The 19152-nt window shown below is 35.3% G+C and overlaps 1 protein-coding gene across 6 annotated transcripts in view; it reads left to right on the top strand.

Moving 5' to 3' along the window:
- The window catches only part of RYR2 (ryanodine receptor 2), a 384358-nt gene that overhangs the window by 258102 nt on the left and 107104 nt on the right, over positions 1-19152 (top strand). For all 6 annotated transcript variants that reach the window (XM_077175563.1, XM_077175560.1, XM_077175562.1 and 3 more), the window contains 12 exons: positions 1486-1629; positions 3559-3832; positions 6515-6629; positions 7216-7348; positions 8500-8603; positions 10010-10145; positions 10828-11014; positions 11502-11607; positions 12811-12931; positions 14202-14371; positions 16035-16255; positions 17573-17663. In XM_077175563.1, coding sequence (XP_077031678.1) covers positions 1486-1629; positions 3559-3832; positions 6515-6629; positions 7216-7348; positions 8500-8603; positions 10010-10145; positions 10828-11014; positions 11502-11607; positions 12811-12931; positions 14202-14371; positions 16035-16255; positions 17573-17663 — 1802 coding nt within the window. The remainder of the gene's footprint in view (positions 1-1485; positions 1630-3558; positions 3833-6514; positions 6630-7215; positions 7349-8499; positions 8604-10009; positions 10146-10827; positions 11015-11501; positions 11608-12810; positions 12932-14201; positions 14372-16034; positions 16256-17572; positions 17664-19152) is intronic.

The raw sequence follows: 19152 nt of genomic DNA, 5'->3' as shown, positions 1-19152 counted from the left end.
AAATAATTTTTTAATATGACTTAGTGTGTAATATGAATTTACTGATGATCATTGAAGTGTAGTGTAGTGCAAATTGCCCTGTTACAACAAACTGTAACAAAATAACTTTTAATATAAATGGAGTTGTATCTAATGCAAAAAAATCAGACTAGAACCAGATGCAATAAATTTAGAAGAATGATGTTATGTCATGAAGACACATCCTATAAAATTAAAGACTGCTAAAGAACTCTACACAAAACCCTTAACTTCAGAAATTATTTTGGAAACTAAAAAATCCAGAAAATGGTTGAATGACATTTTTACTTGGACTTAGTGTGAGTAATAGGTGCGGGTCAAGATTTTGAATTCCTCTGCAATGTATGCATGAATCAATAAGTTTAAGAGAAATGAGCTGATAGGAATCCCATGAAGTTCAGCATTGAGAAGTATAAAGTTCTGCACCTGGGGAGGAATAACTCCTGCAGCAAGGACGGGATAGGAACCAAATTAGAAAGTAGCTTTGCACAAAAGGTGGGGTCTTCAGTACAAGAGAGACATGGCCATACTGGAGTGATGTCAGGAGGAGGCATCAAAGATAGTTAAATTCTTGGACCATCTTTTGTACAAGGAGAGAATGAGAGGACTGGGGTTTAACTTGAAGAACAAGCTCAAAGGGGGGTGGTATCAATGTATATAAATACCTGTTGGGCAGGGGGAGTTTAGAACACTAAGACACACTTTCCTCAGAGATGTCTGGTAACACAAGTTGAAAATCAGAGAATTCTATTTGTTTGTTACTATAGGATGCTGGAACTCAAGGATAGGTTGCCCAGAAAGGTTGTGAAGTCTCTTCACCTTAGGAGATATTCAAAACCTCACTGGACATGGTTCTGGGCAGCTTGCCCTAGTTGGACTTGTTTTGAGCTTGGAGGCTGGAATCTAAAGGCTCACTGCAAACACAACTGTTCTGATTCTGTGAATCCTCACATTAATTTTTTTTACATTTTTATAGCTTGTTATAGTAATGCCATGAAAGAGCACTGTATTGTGAGGGTGGCTACTTTCTTCTGACTGATCACTGGAAAGTATATTTGTTCTAACACTTCTACTTTCACTTCTTTTGTATGTTTTACCTAAAAATCTTTACTACTATCACTTCGATCACACGGTATCTCTAGGGACTTTATCTACACTTTTGGGCTACATATGTCCAAAACACAGGCATTGGTGTTAGTGCGGAAAAGTGTATACCGGGGGACATATATTTATTATATGTTTTATATGTAACATCACACAAGTTATACACTAAATTGCCCAGGTATCTGTACTTTCCCGCTTGGCACATATGTCTGTTCTATACTTGTTCCAAATGCTGGTTAAGCATGTCCCATATAAAACTCAGAGCAGAGCAACAGTTCAGTTTAATTATGTTTGTACAAACAAGAGGTCTGTAGCTTGCTTAATTTTATTCTTTCACTACTTGGTGCATTTATTTAATTTCAGGAATTGAACTAGATGAAGATGGAACCTTGGATGGCAACAGTGATTCAACCATTAGGGGTCGCCTCCTATATCTTATGGAAAAAGTTACATATCTGAAGAAGAAACAAGATGAGAAGACAGTTGATGAGGAGGAGAAGACATCCTGTAAGTAAAATTAAATCAGTTTATTGCAACTTAATTACCAAAGGGAAAAAGAAGCAGACCAGGAAGTTCTTCACACATTTTCTGCCCAAACAACATGTATTTTTAGTGAAATAGCTGTGCACTTTAAAGTTTGTAGCTTAACTCAAAACAAGCACAGATGGATTTATTAGGCAGATTTGTTTCCCAGTGGGATGTAGAGGAAAATTTCTTTTAGCAGAACTTTTGCCCCAGATCCTTTGTCAGCTCATAAATTTCTCAGAATATATCTTGCTTTTAATAGAATGAGTATAGACTTAATAACTGTAGCAAGGTCCTCTTTTATGAGAACTTCCTCAGCTGCAGCAGCTTCAAATCAGTATTTGCATGAAGATTACCATGTGAAATAATCTGCCATTAGACTGCAATTAGCAGAAGCCTCCCCACCCAACCTAAAATTCAAGATTTGCTGACTGTAACTGCTATTCTCATTTTCTGATATTTTCTGCCTTTTTATCTTGATAAGAATCACTGCCAGTGGCATCCTAGTTCTGCAGTTGGTGACAACTGACTATTTAAATTTTATATATCTTTTTATTTATCAGTGTTGCCTTTATTTTTATCTTTTTTCCCCTTTTTTTGTTGTATGTGGCACTTTCAAATGTCCTTATTTTTTATGTGATAATTAGAGGCTAGGTCTGTGCAGAATCTCATGATGAATCTTATCTCTTCCTTTTTTTCCTCATAGTAAGCATAAAAGCTCTATAAAACCTGATTCTCTCTTTCTCATATTAGTAGAAAGACTATTATATTAAACAAATAGACCCACAGTATAACTGAAATACAGTATTGCAGTTATCAAAACAGGAACAAAGTGATTGCCTGCTCCCAGGATTCTTCATTAAAAAAAACAAACAAAACAGAACAAACTGACCCACCCAAAAACTGGATTGTGTCCCTTCTTGCTATTTAATTATTTCAGTCCTTCTGAAGTATCAGCCCAGACACCTTATTTTAAAAGTGTTTCTATTCTTAAAAAATGCTATACTCTATATCAATGGAAATACCTATAGTGCAGTGCCTGGACAGTAGCAATGAAATACATTATTACTATTTTTTTTTACTCCTTTCCCTCTATTAGCATGAATTCTCTTTTTTGTTAAACATTCTATTTTTTGTAAGATCCTATTTCTTCAGTATCTTTCTGTAATTACTTTTCTTTTTGTTTGTTAGTTAACCTGGAATTACCTTAACTGCCATAACACAGCTTGTCTATATCAACATATCTTTCCCAAACATACATATACCCCAACTAATAGAGATTATCAGTGGCACTACCAGATACAGGTTTCTTGTTGCATTGAAGACTGAACTGGGAATATGCAAATGATGATCTCTCATTTATTTAATATTAGAGTATTTATTTATTTTGAAAGGCCTTTTTCTTCGGCAAAGGAATAAGTTAAATTATTTTGATGTGTACATTATAAAACTTTGAGTGGATACAGAGCTTGGGCATGTAAATAAATATCATTTACATGTGCTACCAGTATAATTTTTCTTATAATTAGCCTTACTGTTATGTTAACTGTTTCTTATAATTAGCCTTACTTCATAATAGGCTAAAAAAGCACTCAGACCTGCATTCATAGAAAAATATTGAAAGCAATATACAGAAATAAATCTAGTGACTTTGTGAGCATCCTGTATATCTTCATAAATGTTATGTATTTCATTTTAATTTTTAGTATAGGCTTTTGGTTTTGAGATATTTCTGCTTCTCTTGTGCGGTTTTATTTTTCTTTGATAGACTGCTGAAGAAATGCTAAGAAAAAAATGCTTCTTAGGAATTAAATGAATTCAAATTCAGGTTGCATAGTGGGTTCTGAGGGACTAGCAGTAGGGAGATGAACAATTAATGGTAATTCTGTGATTTATTTATTTTCTTCCCAGCTACTCTCCAGCAGTTGATTTCAGACACGATGGTGCGTTGGGCCCAGGAGTCAGTGATAGAAGACCCGGAGTTAGTGAGGGCCATGTTTGTGCTGCTCCATCGCCAGTATGATGGTATTGGTGGTCTGGTTCGAGCCCTACCAAAGACCTACACCATAAATAGCGTGTCTGTGGAAGACACCATCAATCTTCTGGCATCCCTTGGCCAAATCCGTTCTTTGCTTAGCGTCAGAATGGGGAAGGAAGAGGAGAAGCTTATGATTCGTGGATTAGGGTAAATAACTGGAGTGTAACTTCTCTTTATTTACAGATTTTGTTATTTGCTGTATGGCTAAGGTTGCACCTGAAGTTTGAATCTGAATATGGGTATAAATGCAGGCACTGCTCTCAGTTATGCAGTATATCCTCAGTAGTAAGATAAAGCCTTTGCAGAATTATAGGTATCATATGAGGGGAAAAGTGGTTGACATCTGTAAGACTTCTGAAAAAAGTTGAAAAGATGTATGTAATATTTCATGATATCAGAACCTATCTTATTAATGCATTTTAAATAGTATGACTCTGAAGAATCCTGTCAAGAATACTACCCATTCTCTATGAATGCACTGGCTATTGGCTCTTGACACATAGGATTTCCCACAGCAGTCAGTTAATGGAATTGTGCTTATCCATCCTTTGTTGTACATGTGCTGTCCTTTTTATTGCACTAAATGTAGATAATGTGTTTGAGCTGGGAAGTAGTTCACACACTGTTATTCTTCCTAATTGTATGATTAATAATAGTGAAGTATAGGCTAATAAAGAGGTCAATTGGAGGAAATAGTAAAGCAAACATGATAGTCTCTAGCACAAAAGAGGTTAGTTGGTTTTAATCTCTCATGTTTTTCAAAGAGATGTCTTTTGATTTTAAGCATCAGCTGTGATCTATTGAAAATCTCCAGTCAGCAAGAGCAATGAGAACGAAAAACAGCATTATGTAAAGAATGTCAGGAATGCAAACAGAAGCGAAGCTTTTGTTGTGCAAAATACTTTTTTTTCCTGTTCGCTTTTTAGCTTACTGAAACCTCAAATATCCAAAAAATGTCTATACATGATTTTTCATTGTCATTATAAACAATGCCTACTTCTCAGGTTACCAGCAGGTCTCATCAGTGTTTCATCGTTGCCGAAGTCTTTGGCATACTCATGGTAAGGCTTTGGCAAAAGGCAGAGTTTGGCATCAGTCAAGAGACATGAAGTACTGGCATTTCCAAATCTACCTTTTTATACAGATTGAAAATGTTTGATTTCACTCCAGTTTAGGAAGTCTAAAATGAGTGAGTGATTACTAAATTTGGTTTTCATGTCATGTTCTGTGTTTAGTTCTTATACATTTTTTTTCCTCAACGTTTTCTACTGTGAATTAAGAACCAAGATTTTCTGAATATATTGAATGTTAATGGTTTTTTTGCTGATACGTGAAAGTCTGGTGTAACTTAAGCCACTGTTGTCACTATCTCTTCCTGTCACCTTTCTTGGTAGTCTCCATAATATCTTGTTTAACTTGTAAGTTACCCAGCTGTGGTATTTTTACCTTTTCTAGGCTAAACTGAGCTTCAATACCTTTTCAGAAATGCCAGGGTTTTTTTTTTTGGTTTTTTGTTTGTTTTTTGTTTTTTTTTTTCGCTGTGAGTGGTATTCCTTTCTTTCAGCTGAGAAATTGAAGTGTCACTTAATGCTGCTTTAAAACTCAGTTTCCTCAATAATACGGTTAAGATTTTTTTCCCTAAGCATGACATTTTATAATGCAGTTCACAGTTAAACAGAACACTGAAAGTGGATGTAATTTGCAAAGTAGGGCAATGTTGCTGGCCAGCCCTTGAGGTGACATTTTGACTTTCTGTACTGCTTTCTGTAAAAGAAAGCTGCTGCAGATAACCAAGAGTTTAGAATGTCTTGGAAGATTGATACAATTGAGGTCTTTTTTCAACCCTGAAGCATTAGTGGAGAAAGGAGATGAGACAGCATTTGGAGGCATCATTACTGATGTGAAATTCAATTTTAGGTTTTAGGGAAAAAATTACTGGAAGTCAAAAAACTCAGTGTCAAATAGTCTTCTTCACATCTCATCTTTTAAGACGCTGAATTTTCCCTGCCTGAGAGAAGGAGTTTTAGGTCAGGAAGAAAAAAAAATCAAAACTGTTTAAAATGTACAGTGAAATTTGAACAGTTGCCAACAGTATTTTCTCTAGTGACCTGCTAATCCTTTTCTCCCATGGCCTAATTGCTTTCACAGTTATTGATGGGTTTTATTTGATTTCAAGACTAATTATATTTTTTAGAAATTTAATTACTCTTTAAACTGGACATTTTTATTGGCTATACCATGTCCAATAAAATATTGACATTATGATCTTAAAGTCTGATTTTAAATATGAAAATCTGTTCTGATTAAATATGTAGAAGAGTTCTGCTAAACAATAAATTGTGAATAATATTTGTGCAGCTTCTGGTTTAGATAGATAGCTGGATACCTCTTTCCCCTAGGATTTTTTTATTGCTTTCGATGGCAGATAGCAAATGTCTTCACATTTTAATAATCTAAAAGGCATTTTGTGTCAAAAATATTGCATGATTGAATTTAAAATATAAAATAATATAGCAGTTTTGATGATGCTCTTGTCAGAACATAATTTTAGATCTGAGCAGAATTTCTAATGAGAGTAGAAAACTCTTCTACTCCAGTGTAATCAAGGGGTAATTAATGCACTAACTATAATATGGGAAAATAAAGGTCATGTTCTTCCATAGTGTGCATAGAAAATAGACAGGCGAGATTGAAACTCAATGGGAAAAGTCCCTGAGGTAATTTTTTACTTCAGGAGGTGGTGAAGAATTGCACAGTAAATCAGCTTTGCAAATAACTTAATAGGTAAACTACTTGTCCATAACGTTTTTTAATTTTGTTTTCCTGTAGAGACATCATGAATAATAAAGTATTTTACCAACATCCAAATCTCATGAGAGCTTTAGGCATGCATGAAACTGTCATGGAAGTGATGGTGAATGTGCTTGGGGGAGGAGAATCCAAGGTAAAGCATTTCACTATTAGAAGACAGAGGGTTTACAGTAGAGCTGTTCAAAGCTTTATAGGAAAAAGCTCTGACCTGTCACTGGAGGTACTGGGATCATAACTTCTTACTAATTTCCATTAACATAACAGTTGACTAAGTTTTTTAGAAGAATCTGTCCTTCCATTCCAGAGGAAGGTATTATTAGCATTGTAATTTTAGATGCTTTGAAGAAAAAACTGTTGCACTTTCTATGTTTATTATGTTTTAAAGAGGAGATCTTTTTATCAACTAATTAAAAAAACAAATCAGTATTACTCTATTAAACTGAGTATACACCTTCTTTCATGTTTGAATTTAGAATCTGTGGGTGATCTCAGCTTTAGTTTTTAAAGCCACCTTGATCTTTGACTCTTAAGGTATTACTATCTACCTGTGAAAGTCCTGTTGATTCCAGTGAGAAACCTAAGCAGTTAATATCCCTGGGGGGCAATGAGTACACTACCTACATATTAGTATGTTAGAAGGCTTTATATAAAATGATCCTTTGCATGTTGTATGTCTGTGTTAGAGTTTGAACTTCAGTCTGCTTTTATTTGCTTCTTAGGAAATCACTTTCCCAAAGATGGTGGCAAACTGCTGTCGTTTTCTATGTTATTTTTGCCGCATCAGCAGGCAGAATCAAAAAGCTATGTTTGATCATCTTAGCTATTTATTGGAAAACAGCAGTGTTGGCCTTGGTAAGTATTAAACTAAAATTTCAAATTTCCTGCTGATTTATATACAAAACCACCTGTATCTTTCTTCATCCCTCTATTTACTCACTGTGTATTGAAATTTCTCGTATTTCTGGTGCAAAATATCTTTATTAACTGTATTGATAGCTCTAAACAGCTCCCTTGACAGTAGCATTAAGTTGAGCTAATTTACTACACTTTGTTGTATATGCCTGAACATTTAGAGAGACTCAGTGGTTAGTTGCTAATGTTGAGTAACAGAATATATTCCTGTTTTCGCAAGGAGAATCATTGATATGGTTTGGCAGCATTTCTTTAAGGCTTACCTCTCACTGCACAAGCTTGCACCCCTACATTTTTTTCTGTATACTGGTCAGTATACAGCTATTGCAGTAGGAGAAACACAGAGCTCATTTGCTTGATTAGATGCATGATTTGATGCCCAGAAATGAACCTTGAAACTTTCTTAACATGTTTGCTTCCCTTTGCTCACCTGAAATGTTGTAGAGGAAATTTATTTATCCTTATGTAATTTTGTAATTGAAATTGACAATATAATTGTATTTAGGAATCATCATGGTAATTTTTTAAATGATCATGAATGTTTTAATGTAAAGGCATAGAGCAGAAGTGTAAACTCAAAATCTTTTTGAAGAGGAAGAGCCCAAATCAAATGACTTTGGAGAGTCAATATGAAAACCTTAGATTTTTCTAATGCTATATTTACTGCCATTTAAAAAAATACAGAATTTATAGTCTTATATTTTAAAGTGTAAAGATATTTTCTATTTCAGTGCATTTGGTGGCATGTCCATGTATTAGACATACAGTCATTACTGCATTTTCCTCAAAACAGAGTTATGTCAGTTAGGAAAATGAGAATGAGATCTTAAAAGTATATGGTGAGAAGAGGAATGCGCAAGACAAGCTGATTTTAGCTTGAACATTCATATTGTATTTTCATTTCATATCAGTGTGAAATTTCATGCAAGTGTGTGATGATGTATTATAAAGTGATATTATAAATTATATATTTATAATCATGTCCTAACTAATGACAAAATGTTGCATCTTATTAAAAAAAGTTAACGCATTTTCTGTGACTTTGTTGGGGTTTATTAAATTGGCATTAAAACTAAATGTTATTTTAACAGCCTCTCCTTCTATGCGAGGGTCAACTCCTTTAGATGTTGCTGCAGCGTCTGTAATGGATAACAATGAGCTTGCTCTTGCTTTAAGGGAGCCTGATCTGGAGAAGGTTGGTATATTCTTCATCAAGCAATTTTTTCCCCTATGGAGAGGAGAAGATACCCATTTCTTGGAGTGAGCAAAATCCAAGATTATATGGGAGTTTCTGGTACTTTTCAGGGGAAGACTGAGACCCTGGTTAGTTGTTCTTTCTGCTGGTGGTCTGAAGAGTTGAACAGAGTTTGCAGTGATTACACACACAGTTGTAGCCAGAAGGAGTTGCTTCAAAGGCAGCTCTTAATTTTGCAGTAGTGGAGTCCATATCCAACAAAACTTGGTTGCTAAAATCTTTCTTTGTTGTTCTTTTGAATGGTGACATGCAGTGGTGACATGAGACGATAAGGGTTACTAGGAGCTTTGTGACAACTTGTTACAATATATGACAAATTTTCATGGAGATATCTGTCTATATCTGTTGTATTTTCCCCTAACATTTAAACCTGTTTCTGAAAAGTTTAAGAAATTTGGATTAATTACACTAAAGAATGAAACACTCAAGAGAATCTGTGACAATTGTGCAGTATGTCTAAATTGCTGCTGCAAGGAGGATTAGAATAATAGTTACTCTGTGAGTAGTGGATAAAAAAGCAGTCTAAATAATGGAAAGACAGATTCAAGGTAGACATTAAAAACTCATTCTGAAGAAAGTACGGAGGAATTGCAATATCTAATTTCTTTTTGAAGACCTCAAATTCTGGAAATTATATAATCTTCAAAGGAAAACATCTGTCAGAAGTAATAAAAGTGCAGATGTTCCTTTCTTGGAATCGGAACATGGACCATCTGTGTTTAAAAGGACATTTTTTCAGTCTTACCATTCTTATAAGTGCTCAGCAAGAAGAAGCTGTCAAAACTGGCTAAAGGCTGTGCTTAGAATTCTTACAATTCAGAAAGGAAAGGGCCAACTGAAGACTACTACTGAGCCTACAGTCCTGAGTTACAAGGAGCGTAATTCTTGCTGTAATTACTGCTGTGCATTTAAAAAAGAAAGGAAAAAAAAGCAAGTGAAAATGAGTGGTCAAAATGAAAGAGTGGACCTTTTATTTTTCATGAAAGAAAAGATATGTTTTTGATTATGGATGGTGTGTAGTTGGAGGATATTGCAAAACTGACTAATTTGTAATGCTCAGAGTTGCAAGAGAAATGAGAAAACAGGTAGAGAAGCATATTCTAGAGAGACAAAGGATGAAATTGAGATAAGTAGGTGGTGCAGTTCATGGCAGGAGTGAGAAAAGACTGGAAAAGTGAGCTAATAAAGACGGTGCTCTTCAGATTTGCACAGAGCATGATACAGTTTTGTCAGGAATAAGAGATTGAGGATACCATATCTTGACAATGTATGAGGAGGCTTCCCTTGAATTTGCGCTTCTCTTCTTTTTCACATTTAGTATCTTTTTCATCCAACTTTGCTTTTAGGTGGTTCGCTACTTGGCTGGATGTGGGTTGCAGAGTTGTCCTTTGTTGATTTGTAAAGGCTACCCGGACATCGGATGGAATCCAGTTGAAGGGGAAAGATATTTGGATTTTCTTCGTTTTGCTGTTTTTTGCAACGGTAGAGTAGAAGCCTAAACATTTTATAACTTCCTCCAATATCCAAATACATTTATAATTTTAAATAGTAAGATAAGCTAACTTGGTAAGTTACTGTGAATTAAAAAAACCTGCAGAAAGAGTAGAATTATTCAAGACACACATTAACTTATATGATTTGTGAAATGGGCATTTAGGGTCCTGTGGACCTCTGCCCCATTTTTTGGATCCAGCTTTGGTTTTTGAAATGCCCATGTCTCCTTTGGAAGTAGAGCAGAGCTTGCTAAATCTTTTTCTGATAAAATCATGGTAGATACAGAGCCAAAGCCCTATCTTTTAATGAAAATTTAGATAGTCCAGTTTTAGTGTCCAAGCAATTATATTGGTCCCCTCATTAACCCTTGCACGTGACTGAATCTTTACTAAAATTCAGTAGTTTCAGTGGTGCTTTAAACATCCTTTACCACATAGTTAATTCCTTGGCTTGAATACATCTTGAATAAAAACATGTTTTTGGGATTTTTTTTCATTTCATTGCAGTAATAGAGGAGTATGTGTGTTTATGTAACTCTGTTGTGATATTTTAACTGTTTTGTAGTAAAAAGTATTTATGTGTTCTGCTCTTTTGTGTGCCATTTTTCTGATTATATTTCAGACATCTTTTTGATATAATCTTGCATTTTGATATTTGTTCTTTGTGGTAGGAGAGAGTGTGGAGGAGAATGCTAATGTTGTAGTCAGACTGCTTATTCGCCGACCTGAGTGTTTTGGTCCTGCTCTAAGAGGAGAAGGAGGCAATGGGTTGCTTGCTGCCATGGAGGAGGCAATACAAATATCAGAAGATCGAACAAGAGATGGGCCTTCCCCAAGTAATGGATCTAGTAAAACCCTGTAGGTGCAGTAGAAGTGCTTACATTGTCATAATATTTGTTTATTTGTTTTATAATAGTAGATGTGAAATGACTACTTTGTTTTAACACCTGAATTATCAGTTCATTCTTCCTTGGATTCTGTGTTGGAGAGAGATTTATCTTTGGCTAAACAGTGCTTCCTCTGCACTATTAATTTAAGTAACTCTCTCTAAATATCAAGACATCTCTAGAATTCTGTTTGTTCTTTTTCATTCCATTAAGAGTCAGTCCACTGATGCAAAATGAGACAGATAAATGGTACCAGTGGTTACAATGGAGATGTTGCTGCAATCTTTTAGGGACAAAATACATTCTGTCTTAGTCTGCTGTAAGTCCATTTGTTGACAGAAGCCACTCTCTGTAAGCTGCTACACCTATGAGAAAACTTTGTTTCTTTTTTACTGTTGTTAAAAACATTTTCTTTTTTTTTTAATATTTTGTTTATTGTAACATCTACCTAATTACAGTGAAATAGAAGAACAGGAAGATGACACTATTCACATGGGAAATGCAATAATGACCTTTTATGCTGCCTTGATTGATCTCTTAGGACGTTGTGCTCCTGAAATGCATGTAAGTTTTATGTTCTTCATACACTGGAAAGTAAAGTAAACACATACTTGTTTTACAGGTTACAGGTTTGCCATTCATTTTTTTCTCAGGTATTAGGTATAGGATAGGATACCTCATGCTATCGAGTATTAAAGCAGTGGTATGGCCACACAGTATCTTAGTGGACATAATGTCCTGTTCTATTCATTGACAACAGGAAAAAAATCCTCAGAAGCTCTTCTTTTTAAAGGAATTATTCCCTTGCCTTTTTTTTTTTTTTGACTGTCCATTGTGACAATAAACTTCCTCAAATGTCCCTATTTGCTGGAATAGTGTAGAGTGATGTATTTTTTATAAACTAAAGTTTTATTCTTCATAAACTTATTTAAAATAGACTTTTTAAGTTGCATGTAAATGTAAATACTAATGGGCATTTTTTAAAATGTAGGGATAAGTATAATACTTGGACATACTCATCAGTATCTCAAAAAGTATTCACACCAACAAACCTTCTCAAAGAAAAGGTGTCACTATTTCAGGCATTAGATACAAAGAATTAGAAACACTGTAAAAACTTTATCTCTTATTATGTTAGAGATTGAAACTATTTGAAAATATTTGTTGTTTATGATTGAATATACATTATTATTCTTCAGAAATTTAGTTATACATAGTTTGTCATTTCACCCTGGAATGTGCCCTAATTAATATACATTAGTATAGATCAGTATCAGATTTGTGCAGGGATAGATAACTTGAGAGAGAAGAGATATATGTAGTTAGTAAGGTCAGTGTATGAATACCTGTTTCATGTGAATAAAAAATTGTCTTGTTTTCTCCCTGTCTTGCTGCCTTTTTTAAAAAGCAAAATAAACAATTGAGATACTTGAAAGTGTCTTATTTGACCAAGACAAACCCCTAATTTTTTTCATCTGAAAATCTGCTTTTGTTTTCCTCCCCACCCCTCCCACCATATGCTGCTACATTTTAAGGCTTTGTTCACCAGCTTTACCTAATTTCTATTCTGAAAATGAACTTAGTTTTATTTAATAAGTGAACATGTAGATTTTTAGAGTTTGCACATTTGCATTCAAACTACAGCAAATCAATGCAGATTGCATGAAATTTACATTGTTAATTATAATGCAATTTTGAGAGCAGTTATTCTTTCATACAGAAGATAAAATGAAGATCTTGCTACATTTTTATTTGTCTTTTTATTAGCTAATTCATGCTGGTAAAGGGGAGGCCATTAGAATCAGATCAATTCTACGGTCTTTGATTCCACTTGAAGATTTGGTGGGAGTAATCAGTATTGCTTTCCACATGCCAACCATAGCAAAAGGTAAGATTTTTCTGCACTTTTTCTCCCATCCTAGTCTTATAATTTGTAATTTACTGACATATTGACAGTCATACTTTTTTCAGCATTTAAAAAAATATAGAAATTCAACTATTTATTATGTAAACTAAAAAACAGGTCATGTGTATCTCGTACATGTTTCAAAAATCTTTCTGCATGCTGTAGTCAACAATTCTGTCTACCCCTAAGTCACTGATATAAATCCTGTTAAATTGAATTATGAAAACCTATTACAACTTTAAAAAGAAATTTTAAAATGCATGCTTTCTGATCTTAGAACTATTTTACAATACTGCAGTCTCATTTCTCAGTAACATAATCCTTAGCTCTTGCTGTTCTAATCCTATCAATTGCTTCTAGCAGATCTTACTAAGACACCAGAGTTGTTCTCCAGCAACTATGGTGAAGTGATAGGTGTGACATTCATAGGCAAATGCATTTCTTTGCTTTTCCTGCCTATATGAAATTGATTGCAATAGTGGGAGCTATGTGAGCACCTATATAAAAGGGAAAGGGATAACCTCTGCTTTTTTGTGTGTTTGGAGAGAAAACATTATAAATGCAACCCAGATTTTTTAGACACTCACAGCACAAAACTTTCCAGTAGGTTACAGTGGAAGAGATAAAAAGATCAATCAGTCTGTTTTACTATTACTTATTTATGTTCCAAATAGGGATAGACCTATAGGTGAGATCTCAGTAGCAATCTGCAGCTCATAGATACAGAAATGCTTGTTTCTTTTCCAAAATGGAAGTAACAAAGTTTTAAAATATTTCAATTAATTCCTTTCAGATATTTTGAAAGTTTTAAGATATATAGGACTTGTTAGCACATTCCTAATTCTTTGTCATACATTAGAGATATGCTTACCAATGCTGCATTTCCAGGATCTCTGATGTAGCGTTCTTGGAATTTTTACTTTCCATCTGCTTCTGCTGAGAACTAGGTAGTTATGTGGGTTAATTATTATGTTTTAGGTACTTAGCATTTAGAATATCAACTGTTAAGAATCTCTTAATATACAAAACATAAACAGAAAAGCATGCAGGGCCTTTGAGGTCTCTGGGTAGAATTTGTCTTATGGATTCTTTTTGATTTAACTGCAAATATGTTTCCTTTGTCTAACCAAAATATGGGGAAGATGCCTAGGTGTTAACAGAGATTCAAAGGCTCTGTCAAGTAGCAGCATGACTGCCTAGTCTGCTGATGAAGGAGAATCCATGTCACTGAAGTCTTATTTCTTCCTTTTAGATGGTACTGTGGTGGAACCTGACATGTCTGCGGGGTTTTGCCCAGATCACAAGGCAGCCATGGTTTTGTTCCTTGACAGGGTCTATGGAATTGAGGACCAGGATTTTCTTCTACACCTTCTTGAAGTTGGCTTTCTGCCAGACCTTCGTGCTGCTGCCTCATTAGATACGGTAAGGGTGCCAGTCTGTTTTTATGTTTCTTCTCTTACCTTATAGAACACTACAGAATTTTTCATCCCTTGGAAAAGCATTTTTGATGTTTTCACATCTTCTGTGTTTCTCAAATGCTGGCTGAACTGCATGTTGCTTCTTCTGAGCTTTGATAATTTTTCAAGATCCAGTGTAATGCTCACTTTTTAAGAATTTGCACTGATACCCTTATCTACAAAAGATGCAATGCTTTTCCCCCAGGAGACTTTTTGAGCTTGTGCTATGGAATCCAAATCAGATGAGCTGCCAGTGAAGCAGCAGGGAAGAAGTGACTGAGAGACTCTTTCCAGAGATAGACAGAAAGCATTCATCTCTGTGCATTTGTTAGGGGACACCTACACTGTTATTTAGAAAATTGCCACATTTCTATTTTAGTTCCTCCTCACTGTTGCTGCCTTTTTTTTTTTTTCCTCCTGTGAATCTTATTTTCTATCTAATTTATTTTAGCTGTCTTGGTCCAGAAAGCTTAGATTTAGAGAGCCATTATGAGAGCTAAGACATTAAATTTGGTTTTCTTATTTGACCTTTTATGACAACAGTTTTTTCTGAAAATAATGATGTTGTTATTTAGGATCATAGAATCATACAATTGTTAAGGTCAGAAAAGACCTCTAAGATTAAGAAGTCCATCTGTCAACCTAGCACCACCATCATGTTCACCATTAAATCATATCCTCAAGTGCCATATCCACTTTTTGGAATATATATTTTGTTTTTCTGAACACTTCCAGAATTATGACTCCACCACTTACCAGGCAGCCTGTTCCAATGCTTGACAACCCTTTCTGTCAAGAAATTTTTGCTGATACCTCATCTAAACCTCCCCTTTGCAACTTCTGGCCATTTCCTCCTGTTCTGTCTCATTACTTGGGAGAAGAGACTGACACATCACCACCACAGACTCCTTTCAGGCAGGTCTCCTCTGAACCTCCTTTTCTCCAGGCTAAACAGCCCCAGTTCCCTTAGCTGCTCCTCATGGGACTTGTCCTCCAGACCCTTCACCAGCTCCATTGCCCTTCTCTGGACAGACTCCAGCACCTTGATGTCCTTCTTGCAGTGAGGGGCCCAAAACTGGAGACTGAAGGTGCAGCCTCACCAGTGCTGAGTACAGGGGCATGACCACTGGCCTGCTGGTCACACTATTGCTGATACAAACCACAATGCCAGCAATCTTCTTGACCCCCTGGGCACAAGTTCATGTTCAGCTGTTCACCAACACCCTCAGGTCCTTTTCTGCAAGATATTTAAGAAAGAGCGGGTGAGGATTTTTAACTCACATGGAACTTGGCCTTGTTCATAGCAAAAAGATACTGACTTATATTACCTGATTTTGAAGTGTTCTGTTTAGCAATTATGGCATTTTTCAATATAATCTTGAAAATAATTTTTTGAATGGCCGCATTTACTATTTTTGTTTTTGTTCATGAAAACAAAACCAAACTTTTCTATGAGACTTTAAAAGCAGCAGAAGAAGGTAGGCATCTAATTCCAGTAGGTATCACATCCTCCTTTATGTGTTTTGGAAATTTCCCCTTTTACAACTGTAGAACAAAAACAACAATTTATTTTCTTTTGTAACTGCACTGATGAGACAAGTCTAATTTCTGTCCTGTTTAATTTATAGGCTGCTTTAAGTGCTACGGACATGGCTTTGGCTCTGAATCGATACCTTTGCACAGCAGTCTTGCCTCTCTTGACCAGATGTGCTCCCCTGTTTGCTGGCACGGAGCACCATGCTTCCCTCATCGATTCCTTGTTGCACACTGTGTACAGACTCTCAAAGGGATGCTCTCTTACCAAAGCTCAGCGAGATTCTATTGAAGAGTGTTTGCTGTCCATCTGTGGGTAAGAAAATACTCCTGGCTGCGCAGAAATGCTAAGTGATAAAGCAATCTTTGATATTTATAATACAGGAATGCAGAACTATGCCACCAGTAACATAATTAGGATTTTTTTCCCCCTGTAAGACAATTGTGATAGTTGTTAAGATACTGTACTCAATTTGCAGTTTTATTAATTACCAGTCATTCCTCAGTTCTTATTAATTCAGTCCTCAGTTATTCTACCATCACCAAATCTTTTAAATTAAAACCTTGGTGATTAACTACAAGAATGCAAAAAGAAAATGCTCTAGAGTAATACACAGGCTGAATTGCCATTTAAATAATTTTAGCTGTGCAGATTTCTGGTTTATATTCAGTAACTTATCTAATTCTATGTAGAGGTTTGTTTATGGTGTGTTCCATTTGAAATCCTAATCAATGACTAGTATTGTCATGTCTCCACTAAACAGCTTTGTGACAGATTTTGTTTGTGTGTCTGCAGGTCAAAACCAGTTGGTTATTATCCAATTTTTTATAAATCCACAGGCTCAATTAGGAAAAGCTGACTAGGCAAATATGAATTCAGCTTCTAATTACAGTTAGCATTTAGGCTTTCAGTTCACCGGAGGATTTGGTTTGCTTTTTTTTTTTTTTAGTATAACACCGTGACTTTTTTTTAATAGTGTGCTTGTGTGCTCAGAAATAACAGACATTTATATTATAATACTGTAAAAAAACCCTAAAATATGATACATTAGATGGTATTTGATATGACCATTCAATATATACATTGCATTGATAGGAACCAATAAAATTTACCAGATTTTGCTATTTATCTGGAAAGCTTTAATGTCTATTCCATTCTAAAATTCATATTATAACAATTTCTTCTCTCCTTCCAGTTAGTGCCCACTGCCGTGTCTTGTTTAGAAAATCTAAAGAGATAGTCCTCTTACGTCTTCATTAGCTTCTAAGATATTTTTAGAGTCATTGAGATATATTACAAGAAATTAACATTATACCTTTTTTTTTCATGAGCATAGTGATCCTAATACACATTATCAAAATGCAGGGTTTTTTTTCCTGGTTTTCTCTGTCTGTAGATCAGATGTTTTCTTGGCTTCTTTGAAGCATTTGATTTTCAGCTTGTTTGGAATATTTTCTTTGGTATACACTTGTTTGCTTTCTTCTGGACCCCATGTGCCACAAGGAAAATACTATTTTATGCATTTGAAGAATTTTAACAGCATAGAGCTGATATGTTGCTTTAATGTATTTATCAATTATTTACATGAAACTGTGCTGGTACACCCTTTTGAAATGGTTTGTCTGCTTTTAGGCAGTTGCGGCCTTCCATGATGCAGCATTTGCTGAGGAGATTAGTATTTGATGTACCTCTGTTAAATGAACATGCAAAGATGCCTCTCAAGGTAAAAGTAAATATTAGTATTCAACACCATTCTTTATGCAACAGAAAGTAGTTGCATGGAGAAGATTCTCTGTAATATTTGTTATTTCCACTCTGCAGTAATCTAAGGCCATTGTTTTTAAGGATAAATTGTTGGTTTGGGAGAAATTCAGTCTGATTTACATCCATCCATATGGAATTATGAAGTCTGGGTCTAATGTTTGGTTCTCCTTTAATTATTTCCTGTTTGTTTCAGCCTATGTGAAAACAGAATCCTTAGGGTCAGGGTGCAGAATCCATATGCAGAAACAGAATAGAAAAATCCTTAGGGTCAGGGTGCAGAATCCATATGCAGAAACAGAATAGAAAAATCCTTAGGGTCAGGGTGCAGAATCCATATGCAGAAACAGAATAGAAAAGTCCTTAGGGTCAGGGTGCAGAATCCATATGCAAAACATAACAATTGACAGTTTTGTATGTGCTCTTACATTTCACCTCTGCATTGGTTTTCCTTGCTTTTGGAAAAAGGACTCTGTTGGTGGTGGCTGGAAATCTGTGAAGTAATAATGTTTAGTAGTAATGTTGCATTTTGTTTTCAGCTCCCAAAAGTTTAGCTGTATCTTTTTATTCTGATTCCTAATGCATAAGAAAAATGAGGGTTTTTTTCCTTTTGGAGCTGACACATTCTTTAAAGATTCATGACATCATCATTACTTTTAATAAACATTTGCTTCCACAACTTCCCTACTGTTTTTCAGCAGTCCTTTTTAATGCTTTCCCACCACAGTTTTGCACTGGATACTTAATATTTTTTATTTAATATATTTTTATGCTTTAAGAGCACATCAGCACATCTGCAACTCTGGTGAAAGAAGAGGAATTTAAATTGTTAATCTCAAAACCAGGGCCTGCTGCTGATGTCCTGCCAAGGACTTCATAATTTGGTTATGCCCTCCCAGAAACCCTCAATCAAACTAAAGATTCTGGAGCAGCCATTCTTTCATGCTTGTGAGAAAAACAGTCAATAATTCAATATACTGCCCTGAAGAGGACACTTCTAATGCATTATGGCATTTTATGTGTTGCTAAAACCAGATAGTAACTTGGCACTTCCTGTATGGCTGTAGTGCTTTGGGGTTTGTTTTTTTGAGGGGGGAAGAAAAAAACCCAGCTTCTTGACATCTGTTCATCTAAAAGAACAGATTTTATGATACCAAGGGTCATGACTGCAGTGAGCTGCCCTTGTTGCTGAACTGACCAGTAAGGAAATAATAATTGGTTCCTTTTGGCTAGTCAGGCTTTGCGAGAGTACAGATGTGAAGAGAACCATGGTGTTAGTTTGGGCAAAGGATTTTGTCCATTCCTACCAAAAAGGCTAATACTTCTGAAGAGTTGAATCTTTATCTGAAGATAGACCTATAACTTTGAAAAGGTTTCACTGACAGTAAACTGATTTCCAGTGATTTAACAAGGGACTCCTACCCATATCTGCTGTGTTTCTGATTTGAAAG

This window comes from Agelaius phoeniceus, chromosome 3, assembly GCF_051311805.1.
Source record: "Agelaius phoeniceus isolate bAgePho1 chromosome 3, bAgePho1.hap1, whole genome shotgun sequence".
NCBI lineage: Eukaryota > Metazoa > Chordata > Aves > Passeriformes > Icteridae > Agelaius > Agelaius phoeniceus.
This window is presented reverse-complemented; position numbering and strand designations above follow the sequence as displayed.